We start from the raw sequence: 21,214 nt of genomic DNA on the forward strand, positions 1-21,214 counted from the left end.
TACAGGTTTCAATAAACATCGCACATTCGCGCACATTTCTTGCATTAATAAATTTCGATATTTCAGTTGAAAGCAGCCAATGAGCGAAGGACTACCGACCACTGGCGTAAAAAAAAAAAGCTGAAATGGTGGGATTTGAAAACAATTGTTTGAAGTTCACCAAAAAATAAGCTAAAATCGGGAGAAATAATAGAATAATCGGGAGTCTCCTGCCTAAATCGAAAAAGTTTGCAGGTATGCGAAAGATATAGTGAACTGTGTATATATGTTAATTAATTTTTATTTCAATAATTATACAGTGGGACCTCGAGTCTCCATTTTTGGAGGGACCATGGAAAAAAAAGAAACGTACAATACAGGAAAACAGAAAATCTGGGAATGAATGAAAACCATCAACAATTTGGCTAAATATCACAAAAATGAAATATGTATAATCATAAGCTTACAAACACTCCTACACCAAACCAAACTACAGCCCTAATGGTTCTTTGCCTACTTAGTGACCGCTGCTAAGAAAGTTCACCGCCAATCACTTTTCCGGTACAATACTTGTTCTAATTATTGCAATGATGGGGCGTTAACGCCAAAATAACTATGGCATAGCTGTCCTTTTGTGAGATACAGTTTCGTGAAAAACACTTGATCGACGATTTAGCGTTGATGGGACTGAAATTTTTGGACGGTTGATGCGAGAAATCGTTTCTTCAAGGAACAGACAATGAAGGATTTTTAAAACGTGATTTATTTAGGACGCTCACAGGACCAAGTGATTTGAACGATTAATACGGGAAAATGTAGTTTCCGGGAACGGATAATCAAGGTTCCACTGTATTGTAGTTAGGGATAATGAATTATGAAGTAGGCAAGAAAGTGAATTTCAACCAAGTTTTGTGAATGTAAAATAAATATAGTGTTTTGTGACATTGTTCAAAACTACTGTGTGGCGTGCCTTATGTCACTTTAGCATGAAAACAAGCAGCTGAGAACTTATTTATTCCAGAATAACCGTCTTACTAATAAACGGTGTATAACTTTTATACAAGGTTTATACACCGATTATGTGAAATTCGTTACTAATAAACCGTATATAAGCTTCCTGTGTATACATCTGTTATAGTTATTCATTGTATTGCTTATACAGACCAGGACCCTTGTATAAGCGTTGTATAGCAGCGAGTAGCGGAAAAAGAAACGAGTGAGCAATTTATTTTCGTGGTATTTATTGTCTACAGTAATATAATCGAGGTGAAATATTCGACTTATCCATTCAACATTGAAAGAATGGACGATAACGTTGATCTTCACGATATTTTAAACATAGAAGACATACACCATTCAGAGGTTATGGACGCTAGACATCTTCGTAAAGTAAAACACTTTAAAGAGACGGAATGGCAATGAATAACTATAAAATAAATTATGGTTGGGCGTATTTTTGTGTAATAATGTGTTACTGCTTAATAGACTTTTGATATTGCGAGTTTATTATACATTATCTGCCCCTACAAAGATCTTTCTCAAAATTGAGTACCTATAAAATTGGGCATATTCCTCAAGATAAAAAATGGCATAACTTGAAAACCATACGTAATATGATTTCCATACTTTGCAGTTGAATACCCAGAAATATAACGTATAAATGCCTAATAGAGACTTTTTTGATCAAACCTTTCTTTTAAGCTACAAAACAGTTTTTCCTTTCTCCTGAAAAGTAAGGATTTTGGAATGTGTAGGCCTACCCTGTTCAACTCGCCAATTCAATTACAATTGCTTACATTTTCCGTACTACCCCAGTTAGGAGCTTTTGATCTTAGCTTTTCCATTTCTTTTTTGGCGTTCATTACACAAGCAAGCTGAAGAAATATTGATATCAATATGAGTCAATTTCCAGCTGTCTCATGGAATGACAATGAATAACTAAGTTATAAAAGAAATGATGGTTGGGCGTATGTTTGTGTAATAATGTATTACTGCTTAATGGACTTTTGAAATTGCGAGTTTATTATACATTATCTGCCCCTACAAAGATCTTTCTCAAACTTGAGTACCTATAAAATGGGACATATTCCTCGAGATAAAAAATGGCATAACTTGAAAACCATACGTAATATGATTTCCATACTTTGTAGTTGAATACGCAGAAATATGATGTATAAATGCCTAATAGAAACTTTTTTGATCAAACCTTTCGTTTAGCTACAAAATAGGTTTTCCTTTCTCCTGAAAAGTAAGGATTTTGGAATGTGTACGGTACACTTTTCAACTCGCCAATTCAATTACAATTGCTTGCGTTTTCCGTACTATCCCAGTTAGGAGCTATTGATCTTTTCTTAAGCCGTTCCATTTCTTTTTTTTGGCGTTCATTACACAAGCAAGCTGAAGAAATGTTGATATCAGTATAAGCCAATTTCCAGCTGTCTCACTTAGTGTGGCAACTACCTTTTCGATATGCCGTGCTACTGTGCGACTTTCCGGAAAGTTGTGCTCGTAGATAACCAGCAGAAGCGATCATAAAGGCGGTGAACGTGCGAAATACGTCAGTGAACTGCAGAAAGAGATTCCTACGCCTTGAAACGAGTGTATACGTGCTGCATAGTAATACAATGCGTATACGTCGTTTATTAGTAAGAAAAATGTAAAACGCTTATACAGGGTTTATTCACTGTTTAACTAAACAAGAGTTAAACAACTGTATAAGGACTTTTTATTAGTAAGACGGTAAATGAATATGTGCAATCTATTCTGATAAAATTAGGTATGAATGGCTTATTTATGCTAAACTACTTACATTTTTGGAGAGTTCATGTTTGTTAACAATAAAAATAAAATCATGAAACTTAAATTACACACACAACCAAAATGTACTCTGCTTGACAAGGGTTAAATATAATGACATTACATCATTTCATAAAATTTAACACAGTCAAATACCAAAAAGTGAGGACTGACTACTTACGGTAGGATATTTTTGGCTACAGCTTGCATAACGAACAAGGCTGCTTCGCTTGTGTCCCACGTAACACCGGTCTGTTGTAGGTTCACAAACATCTGTCGGAAGCAATTCGATGAACCCACAATGAACACAACATCCTTGATGAGCTCCGCTACTTTCAAACGGAAGTCGGAGAAATCATCTCCATCTTCTAGGAGCCCCTCCTAAGAACAAGATCAAAATATATCTTTAGACAGGTGAACAAAAAGAACCTTCGTAACTCAGGAAAAAAGATTACAATAAAAAACTTCATCTGATGATGCAGAGCTGAAGTGCTGTAACAGATTTAACAGCTTCTAAATGGGGAAATAATGATAAAGCAGCATGTGAAATAAATTGATTGAAATTCGCTATACACATTCTAAAAAAAGAGCAAAACATATATGGATCAGAAACAAGTTGAGAGCAGAGCCTTATCAGGCATGCATGCACACGTACATCCTGTCTGTTCGAAACTATATTATTCTTACAATTCATTTAACTTCATACCAACTCATATGTTTTGTTTTGGTTATTGGTGACTAAGAGATAGGAAAGAGCTAGGACTGGGAAAGGTAGCAATCCTGGTCTTAACTAAATTAAAATATACGAATTACCCAGGCGTGAGAAAGGCGTCTTCAGGAGTGCAGATGGAGGGGGTTTGAACCCAAGATTTCATAAAAACACTTGCAGTGCTATATAGAATGTGATGTTGATCAGCTCCACGAGGAGAAAAGCGACTATTTTTCTGGCATAACCTCAGTTGAAGTGTACACAGTAATGTACCATTACGTTACATTAGAGGCGATCATACGCATGGAAAAGGAGCGGACAAAATGGCGCACGGCAGCTTCAAGCAGCACAAACGCATATAAGGTATCACCGAGGTGCAAATCGATCTCAGTTAGAAGGCGTACAGTCATAGAGACCTCGCAAAGGAGTTTCAAGATGGAACAGGTATTGTTTTGAAAAATAACTGAAACCAATTCATTCTTAATACTGTAAGAAAAAAAGATTGCATGAAAAAATCCACTTAGAAGCAAGAAGAGGTAATCATTCAGCAGTCAGGAAGAAAACAGCGGATCAAATATAAATATTTGAGAAGAATTTAGATATACATAACTGCAGACCAACTCAAGTTGTGGAGAGAATAGAGTATTTTCTAATTCAAAATATTAAAGAGAAGAGATATTCAAGCCGCTGCAAGACAACTAGAAAGGGCGAATTCCTGTGCTATAAGCAACCGATAATATTTAAGAATATTTAAAATAATAATGTGAAGCAGCAATTAACCTGAGGAAAAGATATATTTAATAAAATAAGCCACATTTGAATTAACATACAGGCGCAGTTTTGAGATAAAGACACTAATATATATATACACATATATCTGTTGAGGGGCTGAAAATGAAGGATTCAGTTATTTATTCTGCCCATATAATTATAATATAAAATAAGAGTTTTGTCTCTACATTGCTCAAAAGAATGGTATTTCTGTATCGATCATGTCCACAGTAACAAGAAAATGCAGTTTTTACTTTTCCGTAATTTCTGTCTGTATGTATGTACACGCATCACGAGAAAACAGCTGAAGAGAATTTAATAAAAATCGGTATGTAGAGTCGGGGGGGTGAGCCGCTACAATCTAGGCTATAAATTATTTTATTCACGCTGAGTGAAATGGTAGTTTAGGGGAAGCCTTACATTCAATTCTCAAATATTTATATTATTAGTGGTCATATTGATAAATACTACATAACTTTACATTTCCGATCATTTACGTCTTATGCATTTTTACCGTACCGGCTATGATAACAGAGATATTCATGAATTTGGATTTTTGTTGCTAAGTCCATATCAACGCCGAGCCCCGACAAAATGGGTAAACAGAATTTAATGAAAATCGGTATATAGAGTCGGGGAATAAGAAACTACAGTTTAAGCTATAAACAATGTTATTTACCCTGAGTGAAATGGTAGTTTAGGGGAAGGCACCTAAAATTTAATTTTTAAATACCTATGCTCATTGTCCTATGGAAAAGTACTACATAACAAAAGTTATAGAGAATATAATTTCCGATCATTTATGTTTTTATTCAGTTTTCCTGCACCGACTATAATAAGAGTGGTATTTCAGAACCAGAAGACAATTAATAATGTGACGGCCTACAATATCGAAAGCGCCGTAACATAGATCAACAATAACATTACACTGACCGTTGTTTGTTGTAATGTTCTTTGTCTGTTATGCTGACATTCAACTCCGATAGATGGGATTACTGCTGCGTACCGAGTATAACAGCCTAACTGAATATTGGCGGGAAATAGCTGAGGAGTTAGATAACTTTTTTTTCTTTAGCATGCCAATACTCTGGTTCATACATTTTCTGATACTGCTGGTACGTAACACACTGGTTCATCATAGTATGCCAGCTATTCGATACCTACTCTGATGCGCTGTTTTGAATGAGCAGTGTGCGCACTTAAGTCAGAGGTTCAGTTAGTAGTAGTAGGAGTAGTAGTATGAACTGGTCTGGAATTACAATTTAGCCCCATTCCAAATTATAGTACCAGAATTCACTAAATAACTCAAAATTCAACCTTGAAAAGATCCGTTTCTTAGGAAAAGCTTCTTCCTCTTCACTTTCATTAAATCCACATTAATTTTATTCCAAATTAGCAGCGAAGATGTGGTTTCTTCTCCACGTCAGAGAGTTCTTTCCCCTGCCAGTGCAGTGAATTGAGATTTTCCGACTCATTTATTTAGAATTCTGTAGCGAAGCACGGGTACATCAGCTAGTATAATATAGTTTTCTACTTTCATGTATGACTGCAACATGATGAGAGCCACCTAAACTGATGGGGAGAAGATTGCCCAGGCCACCATAATGAGGTCCAGTACTGCCATGCCGTGAGACCAGACGTGACGTCTCTAGAGGTGGAATCCAGCTACATGGAGATGGCATAGCAAGCAAGCATAAGCCAGCAGTTGCCAGAGACGAGACGAGATAAGTTTCCTGTATAAAAATATTAGTAGTATTTGGTGAAAATAATCTGTATCAGTGAATTATTTGCTATAAATGAATCCTATGTGCCAAATTATGAATGTTAGTGGTAGGTCCTAAGCATATAGCCGCGAATGATTGCTAATTTAAGTAACAGATATACTCAAATATGTAGCGATAGGGTTATGTTAACATATGTGATGTGTGTATATCGATTAAACGTACCAATCTACATGGAAAGTTTAGTCAGCTATGAATTGGGAGATATTGAGAAGAATACATGTATTGCAGAGCATAGTCGAGTTCAGAGGAAACCAGATCGACAGACATGACCGTATTTACTTAAATAATAAGAAATAGATTCTACTTGAAATAGGTGTTTATTATGAAGAATATATCATCGAGGGAAACTTGTACCATAACAAAGATGATATTTTAGGGAAGAGAAGTGAGATTATGTATGCAGAAGGATTAATAAGAAGAAATGGATTTGAATTATGTGGTAATAGGAATGTTGAGATGTAATGTTTGTTTCATCGTGAGGTTATGAGAAGAAGTTGTTATAGATTCGTATGATAGATGTTGGTAGAGGATAATAATATTGAAATGAAGGTTGCAAGGTTAGGTCATGCTGAGATGAACGTGAGAGCAAGAGTCCAGCTGATTTAATGTTGATTTGTGACATAACGCAATAGGTCATGAGTAGGTATTGAACTTCATATGCTTATTGGTGTAGATGTAGGGAAATATATTAAGAATTATCGTCCTACAGAGAATTAATATCTCCCAAGCAAAAAGTAGATTGATGAATTAGATTACATTGAATTATTGGCACAGCGGTATACAAAATAAGATTATTTATGACTGATGGTAGGAAATATATAAATAATTAGCACAATTTCTCAGTTAATATACTAATGGATTATTTTATGTAAGGTTTTGATTGACCTATATATGATTGCCACTGTCATGAACGAGTTGATATAGCAGTGCTTAGTTAATATTTTAAATTATAATGATATTTTAGGGTGTGGCAACAATTATTAGCCACAATAAGGAAACTTATTGAATATCTCGCATCTCATAAGTTACATATGATGACCCAAATATAAAAAATGCCCCATAGCCAAATAAAGATAAAGACCTTGTATAAGGATAACCCCATGATCAATTATGAATTCTATTTGGATATTAATCAATTTAGAACATTGAATTTTCAATATGCGTGTTGTTGACATGGTTAAACTTAACTTTTCGTTCGTTGAGCTAAATCACAAGTTTGGAAGTAATGTGATGGTTTTAATTAATTGAGTGAAGCGATTATTGACAACTAATGTGTATATAAGCAGAGAAGACCCCATTTCAGCTATGTTATCAACACAAAGCAATGTAAATATGTGTTAATTGATTATCAAATATCCATTATCTTTTCTCTATGAATTATAATTCAATTTTATGCTCTTTTTACCAGGATTAGCATGCTAAGAAATTAGTGTAAGAATTATTTTTGAGTTATTATTTTGAAAAATAGGTTTAAATACGTAGCAGCAAGGTATTATAATCATTGATATTAGGATTTATTCACATTATATGTCAAATGGAGACGTCCACCGGCAGAGTTTGGGAATTGAATGATATTTAGTGGGCATGCCTTCACTCTTCAGCGGAACCTGTCATATTCTGAGAAGCTACCAGGGGCTTTATCCAAATGCCTAATTGGACGGGGCTAGGGTGGAGTAATCAATGATAATTGTATGACCTCAGGTACCATAAGCAGGCATTTTGATTTGATGCTATCTAGGCTATCTGCAGATCAAAATTGATGCTCCGTTTTATCATATCGGAAGGCACAGTAAACCAGAACTCTCTAGGACAACTTATGGTTGAGTTTTATGAATTTTGTCCTGTAAACACCAAATGTGTCACTAGAGACCTTTCACATGCCAACATCATACGACATGACAGTGCCAAATGGACTATTTTCCACCCTTCAAAAATTACACTACTTCAGTGGGTTTGAACCCACGAACATGGGATCGGAACGCTGAGAATGATCCATAGAACAAGCTCATATATTAGGTTGTAATTCTTTAAAAACACCTGCTCTGTTTACAGAAAAAAAGGTAAAATAACACACTTCAACCATAAAATAGGAACTTCACTAACCTAAAAATCTTACAGAAAAACATGAGCATGTAGAGAACCACGATGCCAGTTTTGAGAGAGAGAGAGAGAGAGAGAGAGAGAGAGAGTGAGTGTGTGTGTGTGTGTGTGTACTTTTCATCATGAGTTAGTTTCAGTTTAAACACAGATAAAACTCTGGGAATGACCTGAAGCATTTCAATTAATTCAGCACTGTTAAAATATTCATTCTCAACTAATGAATACATTAAATTTAGAATTAAAAATATGTTTAAATTAATTTTGTACATATTTGTGTTGAGTAAATTTTGTTCCATTTTTATCAATGTAATGTAGTATCTCGTCGAACCATTAATGACTATTTCATTAAAGTGATTAGGAAATCATCGTCGTGCACAGCTTCCAGCCACTGGCTGGGTTTCTTCAGAACTCAAGCTTCTTCATTGTCTTATTATGTCTTCTACCCACCATCTCTCTGTCGTCACTTTGGTCCAGTCCTCCCTAGTTTTCTTCACCCCTACTTCACTCCTTTCTGCCATCTGTCTCCTGGTCTTCCTCTTAGTCTCCTGCCTTCCACTCCCCTCACCGGCATTTCCCTGGGTATTCTCTTCTTCTCCATTCTTTTCACAAGTCCATACCATCTTGATTCCTCTATCCTATCCTGCAATGGTTCCACTTGCACTAGTTCTCTTACCTTCTCATTCCTGATATGATGAAATACTTCACATTCCTAAAAACCTAACAAAAAAACAGGAGTAGTCAGTAGGATGTAGAGGGCCACATTGTCAGTTCGGGGTTGGAAGCAAATTATTTATGTGTCTGTGTTTTCATCATGAGTAAGTTTCAGTCAGATAAAACACTGATTTTGTGTGTTTACATCAGTATCTAAGACATACTTTTTAAAATCCTATTCTGCTTCTCAAAAATTTCATCTCGCTTGTCTTCTCTCTTGCCCTCATAATAATAATAATAATAATAATAATAATAACAACAATAACAACAACAACAATAATGTAATCAGTTTTACGTCCCACTAACTACTGATACAGTTTCCGGAGATGCCAAGGTGCGGGAATTTTGTCCCGCAGGAGTTCCTTCATGTGCCAGTAAATCTACTGACACGAGGCTGGCATATTTGAGCACCTTCAAATACCACTGGACCGAGCCAGGATTGAACCCTTCAAGATCAGCTCAGAAGGTCAGCACTCTACCGTCTCAGCTGCTCAGCCTGGTTCAAATCTCTAAAGCACTCATCAGTATTGGGTTATAGTAGTCTGATACATTACTCTTTTGAGTATCAAATACCTGAACAAATTAAAATTATACATTATCCAAAACATTTAAAAAGTATATTTCTTCTATTTAGCTATTCTTAAACACATGACTTACATGATCAGGTTCCATCTGGCAGTGACGACAAAGAGCTGCTATGAGCCGTTCAACGTACGGTTTAAACATTAGGGTTAGAGTATCATTATTCTTTTGGTACAGTTCTTCCGACAGTCGGTACCAGAGGTTAAATGTGATTTCTGCAACCTGAGAATGATAAGAGATTCAATGCATTAAACAAATGCTTAAATGATTCTTGTATGTAAAGGGGCGGTTAATGAAAAATTCTTTTATATCAATTATAGACAGTAAATGAGAAGACTGTCTAGAAGAAATATGGTAGAATTATTATTAGATTTGATTTGCAATAGTGGTAAAAGTAAGCACATGAGAATCATTTTAAATAAAGAGACAGATACAAAATATGATGGTTTTCACTATACTGTATACATTCTAAAACACATACAAGAATGTACTGTAGACATGGTATTCTACTGAATCAAAAAAGAAAACTCTAACAAGTGTTCCTATTTTTTCATAAACAACTTGATTTCTCACTCGTTTGTTCCTACGTAATCCTTGTCTCTTTTGTGTTTGTACTGTGTTCCCAGTCATTTACCACTTGTATTCATCTTTATGTTCTTTATCTCTTCAACTTTCCTGTATATATCCACAGGAAATAGTTATGGATGAAATTGTAAAGAGGACAAAGGGAGCATATGGGAATAGGGAGATGCAGACAATATTGTGGTCTGGGGAATAAACAGCAAAGAAATACAAGAACAACTTGATGTACTGAACGAGAAAATTGTATAGTATGAAAATCAGCACAGAGAAAAGCAAGACTATGGTGGTTATCAAGAGGAGAAAGACAAGGGAAGGCATTGTAAAAAATCAGTAGTCAAAGCCTTGAAATTGTGGGAAAGTTTCAAATACCTACAGAGTGAATTACTGCAGAATGCAAGGCTGGACATGGAGATTAGCAATATGCAGCAGGACAATGCATTCTACCAGAGTGTAAGAAACCTTGCCTGGAATAAGGAAATACCATGGCAGTGTAAAGAGACAGTGCACAAAATGTATTATGCACCCATATTGACCTATACAGCTGAGACCCGGACAATGACAAGTAGGAAGGAGAGTAGAATTCAAGCCAGGGAAATGAAATACCTAAGAAGTATTATAGGAAAGACAAGATTGAGAAACGAAGATGTCACAAAGGTTGGAATGGAAAACCTAGCTGAGAGAATTGATAGGAGTAAACTAAGATGGTTTGGACATGTAAAGAGGATGGAGGAGGAAAGAATACCAAAACAATGATGGAGATGAAGTTTGAGGAAAAGAGAGCCATAGAGAGGTGTAGAACAAGGTGGATCAATTTAATAAAGAGGAGTACAAGAAGAAGAAATCTGGACTGGGACAAAATGATGGAAGAGGAATGGTGGAAGAAGAGCAGATGGTGGAGAAGTGCCAATAAATACTCCGACCCGGCAGGAACTGGATAAGGGGAAAGGAGGAGGATTATATCCGGCTTTCCTCTTCTTATTTACTTCCCACATCAAGACTGACTATGCCTATCATCCTGACAAAGAGGGGGAACAGAAACAAGCTTTTCATGGCCTGAGAAGAATACACAAGAACTGAGATTGATGAGGAGGGCATCTATTCAGATTCTCTATGCTCACAATGTACACAAATCCTCAAATTTAAGTTTGCAACATTTCATGCTTCCTGCCACTTATGCCACCTCAGGCTGTTTGAGACGGGGGAAGAAATCAAAGAAAAATGGTGTCGCAACTAACCTATAATGGTTGAGTGTCCATGTCATGATGATCAAACCCGACGGCACAGACTTTACAACAACACACGGCTGAATCTAGCCGATTATGAATATCAGGGGGAGCTATGTAAACCGCATGACAACTCTGACCAGCAGATTGCCTTCTTGACAAATTTATACAAGAGGATGAGCACAGTGAAAGAGGAGTAACACTGTATTTCAAGTCAGCAGAATCTGAAGAAGTGGGGATTGGTCTTGTGCCTAAGAGCTTTCATGTCTGTCCTAGGCACTTTTTCCAATGTTGACCTGTCATTGTGTTTAACTTATGGTATTCCCCCTCTTTTACCCTTTCCAGGAACTCAAGGTATACCTGTGTAAACGGGGAAAAGTGTAAATTGTGGGAAACAACTTATATATGTAAAAACACTATGGAAAAGTATGTAAATGTTACACAAGTGCATATTATTAATTTATAGAGTATTTTAATCTTAATCCTATTACAGTACTTACCTTAAAAATAGGTTCAGTGTAAATTAACTGTTGACACTACACTGCCTTTGTAATTCTCCTCATTCACTTGACCACGAGAAGGGTACCAGTAGGTAGTTAAAATATTGTTTAATACAGTACATTATTTTAATCTGGTTATCTATCTTAGACTGGCTATAGAATTTTCTAACAAGCAATAAATTTTCTTTCTCTGTAAATATGAGGCGAATCAAAAAGTGAGGTACACTTCCAAGTTATGGCCATTTATGAAACCACCTACACATAGGCAACACGGCTATGACAACATACAATTTAAGTTCAATTTTTTTTTTTTTTTACAATTGGCTTTACGTTGCATTGACACAGATAGGTCTTATGGCGACGATAGTTCACTTTTTTTACTTAGTCCCCAAGAAGACTAAACATTTCTTGGAATTGTCAACCAACTTTTCGATTCTGGATGCATAGAAATCACCTCCAGTGCTATGTAACCATCTGGAGACAGCTGCTTTCAACTCCTAATCGTTTCGGAATCGTTGTCCACCGAGATCCTTTTTCAGCTCACCGAACATATGATAAGCACATGGCGCCAAGTCTGGACTGCGTATGAAGGATGTCGCCATACCTCCCACTTAAATCGCTGCAGCAGTTCGGATGTTTGGCAGGCCGTATGAGGTGTTGCGTCATCGTGCAACAAAATTACACCGGCGGTCAATTTTCCCCGTTGCTTTTCTTTAATTGCCTTATGCAACCGGTACAACGTACGACAATATGAAGCCGAGTTGACTGTCGTGCCTTTCGGCATAAATTCCACGAGCACTACACCCTCCATGTCAAAGAACAATGTCGCCATTACCTTTCCTGCTGAAGGTTGGACCTTGGCTTCCTTTCATGGTGGTGATGTGGTGTGCACCCATTCCATCGATGTTTGCTTTGTTTTGGGGGTGAAGTGGCAGACTCATGTTCATCCGCTGTGACGATTTGTCCCAGAAACTCATTGCTCTCCACAGAATACCGTTGCAAAAATGTCAGTGATAATTGGAAACGTCCCTTGTGAACATCGGTGAGGAGACGTGGGACCCATCTTTGACACAGTTTACAAAATCCAAGATGCTGGTGAACAATGGAGAACGCACTGCCATACGAAATGTTCAGCATGCTGGTAATTTCCTTCCTTCACGATGTTCGTCCATGAGATCCATGCATCTGGCACCAAACTGCTTACACCACTTTACAATACGTGGGCGAGAAATTACATGCTCACCATATACAGCAGCGATTTCATGATGAATGTCCGTGCAATTGAGCCATTTAGCCCATAGAAATCTGATCATTGAACGCACCTCCAATTTGGAATGAACATCAAGTTGACGCGATTGAGCCTATCCCACTCTGCACACCCAACACGACGGGATACCACACCAACCTTCCTATTGGACGTGTCAGCAGTTACTGTAGCTTGCTCCTCACTGGCCACAGTCACGACACACAGCGTGCTCTCGTGGCGACCTAGTGTAACTTACTTTTTGATTTGCCACTGTAATATATATATTGTTGTTGGGTATTCAGGCCAAAGGCTGGTTTGAACCTCTGCAGCTCCGCCAACAGCTGTCATAAATAGCCTAGGCGTCACTGAAGAGGCGTACTAGGGAAATGAGGAGTGAGGTAGTTTCCCGTTGCTTTCCTCACCGAGCCAGCTGCTGCTATTACATATCAGTCTGCCAAGCCCACTGAAATGCATGCACCAACCGACCCTATGAGCGATATCTTCACACCATTCATAACAGGGACTGGCTGTATAAGCAATGGTATTACTAGCATCACTCATACCTCAGTCACTTTCATTTTGTCAAAGCCAAGGATGAGACTGAGACAGGTCAATGAAAGTAACAAATATGATATAGCCCATACCAGAAGACATAGTGCACCGTAAACACTACATCTCACCAGCAAAGGCAGGTAATATATGAGGCGTATAGTTTCAAACACGACCAAGTCCATCTTTTTCACGTTCCGATGTTTTGACTTCCATGGATTCCTCTTTACAAGATGAATACAACGGGAACGAAAGTGGGTCTAAAATCCGGCCAGATCACATTTAAAATTGCAGCAAAGAATGGGGTTTCATATCAAAGTCAGCCAAGTCCCACTTAACCCGCACGGGCCAATAATCCTGCGCTATCCAGTCACGTGTTTTTTTCCGGTAATATGGCGGCCTGACGTTTGTTCGAGTCGCATGTGGTTTTGTTTGCGAGTATTTTAATAAATATTTTATAAATAATAAATATATACATAATTAATTGGTCGTTTTTAATAGTATTCATATTTGCTGTGCAATAAAATGGAGGAAATTAATAAACGCCATACCAGAAAGCGGCAACGTGATCTTTCCACCTTGAAGCGCATGAGGGAAAAACAGCCGAGATGAGCACAATCAAAAACGTGTTGTTAGTGGTGATGTAATCAAGGCTCGGTGATATGCTTCGAAGGCGCGATGGTATTGAATAGGTATAATATGAAGATATACATTGAAGTAGCTACATGAATCCATATATTTGCAAACTATACAGTATTTAAATGTTAATTAGCCTCTACATTGGTTACAATATTGGGTAATTTTACACAAACATAATGTTACATACATACATACATACATACATACATATATTATCATTATAGACTGTTATGCCTTTCACCGTTCAGTCTGCAAGCCTCTGAGAATTTACTAAACGTCGCCACAATCCTCGATTTGCAACTAGTGTTGTGGCCTCATTTAGTTCTATACCTCTTATCTTTAAATCGTTAGAAACCGAGTCTAACCATCATCGTCTTGGTCTCCCTCTACTTCTCTTACCCTCCATAACAGAGTCCATTATTCTCCTAGGTAACCTATCCTTCTCCATTCGCCTCACATGACCCCACCACCGAAGCCGGTTTATGTGTACAGCTTCATCCATCCAGTTCATTCCTAAATTAGCATTTATCTCCTCATTCCGAGTACCCTCCTGCCATTGTTCCCACCTGTTTGTAGCAGCAATCATTCTCGCTACTTTCATGTCTGTCACTTCTAACTTATGAATAAGATATCCTGAGTCCACCCAGCTTTAACTCTCGTAAAGCAAAGTTGGTCTGAAAACAGACCAATGTAAAGATAGTTTCGTCTGGGAGCTGACTTCCTTCTTACAGAACACTGCTGATCGCAACTGCGAGCTCATTGCATTAGCTTTACTACACCTTGATTCAATCTCACTTACTATATTACCATCCTAAATACTAAATACTAAATACTAGAAATTATCGACCTGTTCTAGCTTTGTATCACCAATATGACATTCAATTCTGTTGAATTTCTTACCTACTGACATCAATTTAGTCTTCGAGAGGCTAATTTTCATACCATACCTATTGCACCTATTTTCAAGTTCCAAGATATTAGACTGCAGGCTTTCGGCACAGTCTGCCATTAAGACCAAGTCGTCAGCATAGGCCAAAATGCTTACTACATTTCCACATAACTGAATCCCTCCCTGCCATTTTATACCTTTCAGCAGATGATCCATGTAAACTACGAACAGCAAAGGTGAAAGATTACAGACTTGTCTAACTCCTGTAAGTACCCTGAACCAAGAACTCATTCTACCATCAATTCTCACTGAAGCCCAATTGTCAACATAAATGCCTTTGATTGATTTTAATAATCTACCTTTAATTCCATAGTCCCCCAGTATAGTGAACATCTTTTCCCTCGGTACCCTGTCATATGCTTTCTCTAGATCTACGAAACATAAACACAACTGCCTATTCCTCTCGTAGCATTTTTCAATTACCTGGCGCATACTGAAAATCTGATCCTGAGAGCCTCTCTGTGGTCTGAAACCACACTGGTTTTCATCCAACTTACTCTCAACGACTGATCGCACCCTCCGTTCCAAGATGCCAGTGAATACTTTGCCTGGTATACTAATCAATGAGATACCTCGATAGTTGTTGCAATCCTTCCTGTTCCCTTGCTTATAGATAGGTGCAATTACTGCTTTTGTCCAATCTGAAGGTATCTTACCTACACTCCACGCTAATTTTACTACTCTATGAAGCCATTTCATCCCTGCCTTCCCACTATACTTCATCATTTCAGGTCTAATTTCATCTATTCCTGCTGCCTTATGACAATGGAGTTTATGTACTATCCTTTCCACTTCCTCAAGCATAATTTCACGAACATCCTTTTCCTCCTCCCTATGAGCTTGGCTGTTTGCAACACCACCATGATGATTTCCTTTTACATTGAGAAGATGTTCAAAATATTCCTTACACCTCTCCAGTGATTCCCTGGGATGTATTACGAGTTCACCTGAATTACTCAAAACACTGTTCATTTCCTTTTTCCCTCCCTTCCTAAGATTCTTTATTACTGTCCAGAAAGGTTTCCCTGCTGCTTGACCTAGCCTTTCCAGGTTATTACCAAAATCTTCCCATTACTTCTTTTTGGATTCAACAGCTATTTGTTTCGCTCTGTTTCTTTCATCTACGTACCAATCCCTGTCTGCCCTGGCCCTTGTTTGGAGCCATTTCTGATAAGCCTTCTTTTTACGTTTACAGGCTGCTCTCACTTCATCATTCCACCAAGATGTTCGCCTTTTCCCATCTTTACACACAGTTGTTCCTAGGCATTCCCTTGCTGTTTCTATTACAGCATCCCTGTATGCCACCCATTCACTTTCTATATCCTGAACCTGCTTACTGTCTACTGTTCGAAACTTCTCACTAATCATATCCATGTACTTCTGTCTAATTTCCTCGTCCTAGACTTTCTACCCTTATTCGTTTGCAGACAGATTTCACTTTCTCTACCCTAGGCCTAGAGATACTTAGTTCACTACAGATCAAATAGTGGTCTGTATCATCGAAAAATCCGCGAAAAACTCGTACATTCCTAACAGATTTCCTGAATTCAAAGTCTGTTAAGATATAGTCTATTATGGATCTGGTACCCCTAGCCTCCCATGTGTAGCAGTGAATAGCCTTATGCTTGAAGAATGTATTCGTAACAGCTAAACCCATACTAGCACAGAAGTCAAGCAAACGCTTCCCATTACCGTTAGCTTCCATATCTTCCCCACATTTACCAATCACCCTTTTGTATCCTTCAGTTCAATTCCCAACTCTCGCATTGAAATCGCCCATTAGCACTATCCTATCCTTGCTGTTGAACCTGACCACGATGTCACTCAATGCTTCATAAAACTTGTCAACTTCATCCTCATCTGCACCCTCACACGGTGAATACACGGACACAATTCTTATCCTAATTCCTCCCACTGACAAATCTACCCACATCATTCGCTCATTTACGTGCCTAACAGAAACTATGTTGCGTGCAATGGTATTCCTGATAAAGAGCCCTACCCCAGACTCTGCCCTTCCCTTTCTAACACCCGTCAAGTACACTTTATAATCTCCTATCTCTTCCTCATTATCTCCCCTTACCCGAATATCACTTACTCCTAGCACATCCAGATGCATCCTCTTTGCTGACTCAGCCAGTTCTACTTTCTTTCTTCCATAAGCCCCATTAATATTGATAGCTCCCCATCGAATTCCATTTCGTTCGCCAAGTTGTTTCCAAGGAGTCCCTCGCCTGTCAAATAGGTCCGAGGCTTGCTTAAAGTGTTCTGAGCTCGGTAAATTCATGAAGCAGGATGCTGCCCTACTTGCACATAGTCCAAGTGAGGATCTCTCCTCTAACGGGTTATGGACCACCGGTGAATTGTATAGTCCTAGCCGCCTGAGCACAAGGAGGGCCACGACTCAGAATATGTCCGAGATGCCCACTCCCATTCCATAGCAACTGGTATCCTGACTCTCAGGACCACTTACTAGGCCACTCAGCCGTTGCCCATGGTTCACGAACTAGGACGTGACTACAGTAACCCACAAACATCGTATATCATTTTAAATCATATTTGTTCTAAATAAAGTCAAGATGAACACAGTTGGAAAATAGGCCTAATCTAGATTTCTTCTTCTTTAGGTATTAGGCCAAATTTTCTAATCTAGTTTCAAAGAAGGCCAAGTCCTCTTACGTAAGTTTCAAAATCGGCCAAGTCCCACAGTTAGTTTCAAACATGGCCAAGTCCAAATTTTAAATACATTTTTCAATTCATGTAATGTATTTAGACTGTAAAAATTGTATGGTAATGAATCAGAAGCCTCTGCTAAGCAACATAAAGATTAAAGTGTCTGAATGTATATGAATTAATAACCTAAACAAGTTTTTTGCTTCTCCTGAAGAAAACAGCTCAACGGACTTGGCCATGTTTGAAACTATACGCCTCATACATAAAAAAATAAATTTGTTGAATAGGCAACCCGCTCATCAGAATTGTCATGCGGTTTGCGTAGCTTCCCCCGATATTCATAATCGGCTAGTTTCGCCCATGAGTTGTGAAGTGGGTGTGCTGCCCCGTTTGGTCATTATACCGTGGTTACGCAAAGCATTATAGGTTAGTTGCAATGCTATTTCACTTTGATTCTTTCCCATCTCAAACAGCCTGACGTGGCGTAAATGGCGGGACGCATAAAATGACACAACTTAAATTTGACGATTTTAATACATTGCGAGCATTTGGGAATCTGAGGCGACTAACAAAAAATGTTGTAAAAGATGGGAAGATGTAAAATGCAGGTACATAAAAGTGGGGTAATACTGTATGATGAGTTCCTTTTCATGTTCTTATACATGACTCTGTTTGTCACTAGTTTGTTTCTATTATGTATGTAATGTGAAAATGGGAACTAATATTTACTGGACATAACTGAATTATTACATCAAAGCATCTAAGTGTATTTATTTATTCATCTGTCATGTCGACTTGTGTATCCAGCCGTTATCTGTATTATCGGCCATTGTTGGAACTGTTTCCTAACTGTGGAAGTTACCAGACCAATTTAATTCAAGTTATCTATCCATTATTGTCAGGCATTTGACTGGACTCTGTAATGCGCCGAATTATCATTTGTAACTTCTGCGCATTTTCGCGGTGCACGCGTTGAATTATGGGACTGCCTAATCGCCTAGCTCGGTGTGAGCTCAGTAGTCTGCAGTAGTCAGCTTGCCGCTACTCTCCAAGATGGCTGTGTTGTATGAAGCTCCCAAGCAGACGGCTTGGCGAAAAGGGAAAGCTATTATAATGGAGCTTGACTCCGGTGGTTAAAGAGTAATGTGAGGGCTAGGCCCTGTTATTTTTTTTGAAAGTATTCAGTGTGCTCCAACCTTAATATTTTCTTAATGTAACATGTAAACTTGGTGCAGTGTTAACCGTTATCGGTATTAAAAGTTTCAAGTGTCTTGTAAGTTTGGATATCTTTACTCCAAGTAAGTACTGAAAATTATAATTTATTGAAGGGATCCCATTCGTTCAGGCACCAGTGTGAGTAATTTCATCGTGGACATGAGCAACATTATAAACGACAATTTTGGTATAGTGCAACCTTGTAAGCAAAATTTGATATCTGTTTGAACCGAACCGGTTGGAAAAAGAAAATTTAATGTAATGTAGGGAGCTCGGGATCGCTAGTTATGCATCTATGAGGTGATATTTTGTGTAAGTGATTTTGTCTTGCGTTTTGTCGAGGTCCATTATTGCCAACTGTGTTTCTTGATGTTCATTTTGATGACGATGATTATTATTATTATTATTATTATTATTATTATTATTACCTTTTTTGTAATTCATTTCGGTGCGTGTTTTCTCCCTTAATTTTTTTCTGGTTGGTTGTAATTGCTGTCTGATTTTGTCCTATTGCCTTCGTGGCTGGTTATCTGTACGTTATGATTATCGCGTTGTTACGGGCCTTAATTAATGACACCTCATATTCGCATCGTAGCGCATTCCACGGCCCCCTCTGTTCTAAAGTATGTAAATCGCTGGTGAATTGATTAAGTAAGGCTAATGTAAACTGGTACCATCACCTCTTGGATAAATTATTATTATTATTATTATTATTATTATTAATATTATTATTTTAATAACTTAAAATCTTAAAATTGAAATTTGCTGGTCGAAATTAAGTTTAATAATGGGAGTTTTCTTTCGTTGTCTTATTATCTTTTCTCCCATTGTTTGGGTTCCTTGCTTTTGTCTTTATTACGTCATGTCATCCCTTCTTATCTAATCTGATGATACGTTAATATTTTGGGTGGCTTTGATGATTATTATGGGATCTTGGCTTCGCGTCGGTAACGGGTAGCTCTTGTTGGGTGCTTCAGTGTTCCTTAATTATTTTTATGAGTGCACCGTTAATTGTAAATTTCCTTTAATATACTTAATTTTGTTGGGATTGCTGTGCACTATTATTTTATTGTGTTTTCATCTAGCTCGTTTCTTTTGTGTAATGTTTATTCGCGGTTGGAGCCACTAAATTTTCTTCTTTTTCGTGTGTCCTTGTGTGCGTCTTGTAACTTAGTATTTTAGTAGTGTAGCAAATTTCAGTTTTAAAGTGATTTTATATCGCGGGCCCGCATATCGGTTGCAACCAATTTTTAAATAATATTATTTTCTGTATGTAAGGTAATGAGTTATTAATGAATTTTCAAACCTTAATTTCGGCGGAAGCCTATGTTAATGTGAGCTTCATTTCTCCTTAATTTCAACTTTATTTTAAAGTACTGTTTTCCTCATCTAGTTTGATTGCATTTTTAAATTTTAGAAAAAGAATTATATTTTTTTTTTTTATTATTGTTCTTATTTTATACCATTTTCAAATTACATTTGCTTAGTAAATTTTCTTCATTTCAAATTTATCTGGTGTGTCATTTAGTAGCTAGCAATATTTACCTGGCAACCTGTCAAAGTTATGTAAGATCCTGGCCTTTTTAATTCTCGCTTTGCCTTCCACGCTTCATATTTCTTTAATGCTACTGCCCTTCGGTAAGTATTGTGCTTGTTTTCTTCTTGATGTTGGTATTTTTCAATTGGATGTTTTGTTTACTAATTGGTAAGGTTGCAGTAGTGAGTGGTAGCATTCGCTGTGGTTGTTGTTGTTGTTCTAACAACCTTATAAGTTGCCCGGGTCAGTATTGCTGGCTGCTAAAAGTGACCAACCTTTTAAACTAAAAAATTGTAAAACTGAGATGGACCAAAATAATTCCTTCCCATGTATGTTTCATGTTTGATCGAGACTTGCTTGTTGCTGCCCTCTTGTACTTGGAGTATGGCGTGGCTCTGTATCTGTGCACTTGCTGCTTCTTTTATTTACCATGTTCCGTGGTCATGGAATCCTGTTGGTTTTGGGGTCTGCTTATTCTATACCTGCCATGTAGGGGTAAGTTGAAGACCATTCTCACCTTTATTAATAATGAATTTGAAGTATTTACTTAATCTGCTTTCCGATTTAATAATTGAAAGTTTCTTCCACATTTTACCTTAATGATGTGATGTTCTTTGACCTTGTTATCTGCAGCTTCTTGGTATACTAGCCCTTGCTGGAATTGCAGTG

At 37.6% G+C, this 21,214-nt stretch overlaps 1 protein-coding gene across 2 annotated transcripts in view; it reads right to left on the reverse strand.

Moving 5' to 3' along the window:
- Tnpo-SR (transportin 3) overlaps window positions 1-21,214 on the reverse strand; it is a 239,055-nt gene that overhangs the window by 164,005 nt on the left and 53,836 nt on the right. For both annotated transcript variants that reach the window (XM_067153792.2, XM_067153791.2), the window contains 2 exons: window positions 9,508-9,654; window positions 2,957-3,156 (listed from right to left, as the gene is read on the reverse strand). In XM_067153792.2, the coding sequence (XP_067009893.2) occupies window positions 2,957-3,156; window positions 9,508-9,654 (347 nt within the window). The remainder of the gene's footprint in view (window positions 1-2,956; window positions 3,157-9,507; window positions 9,655-21,214) is intronic.

This window comes from Anabrus simplex, chromosome 9 (genome assembly GCF_040414725.1).
Source record: "Anabrus simplex isolate iqAnaSimp1 chromosome 9, ASM4041472v1, whole genome shotgun sequence".
In the NCBI taxonomy this organism is placed as follows: Eukaryota; Metazoa; Arthropoda; class Insecta; order Orthoptera; family Tettigoniidae; genus Anabrus; species Anabrus simplex.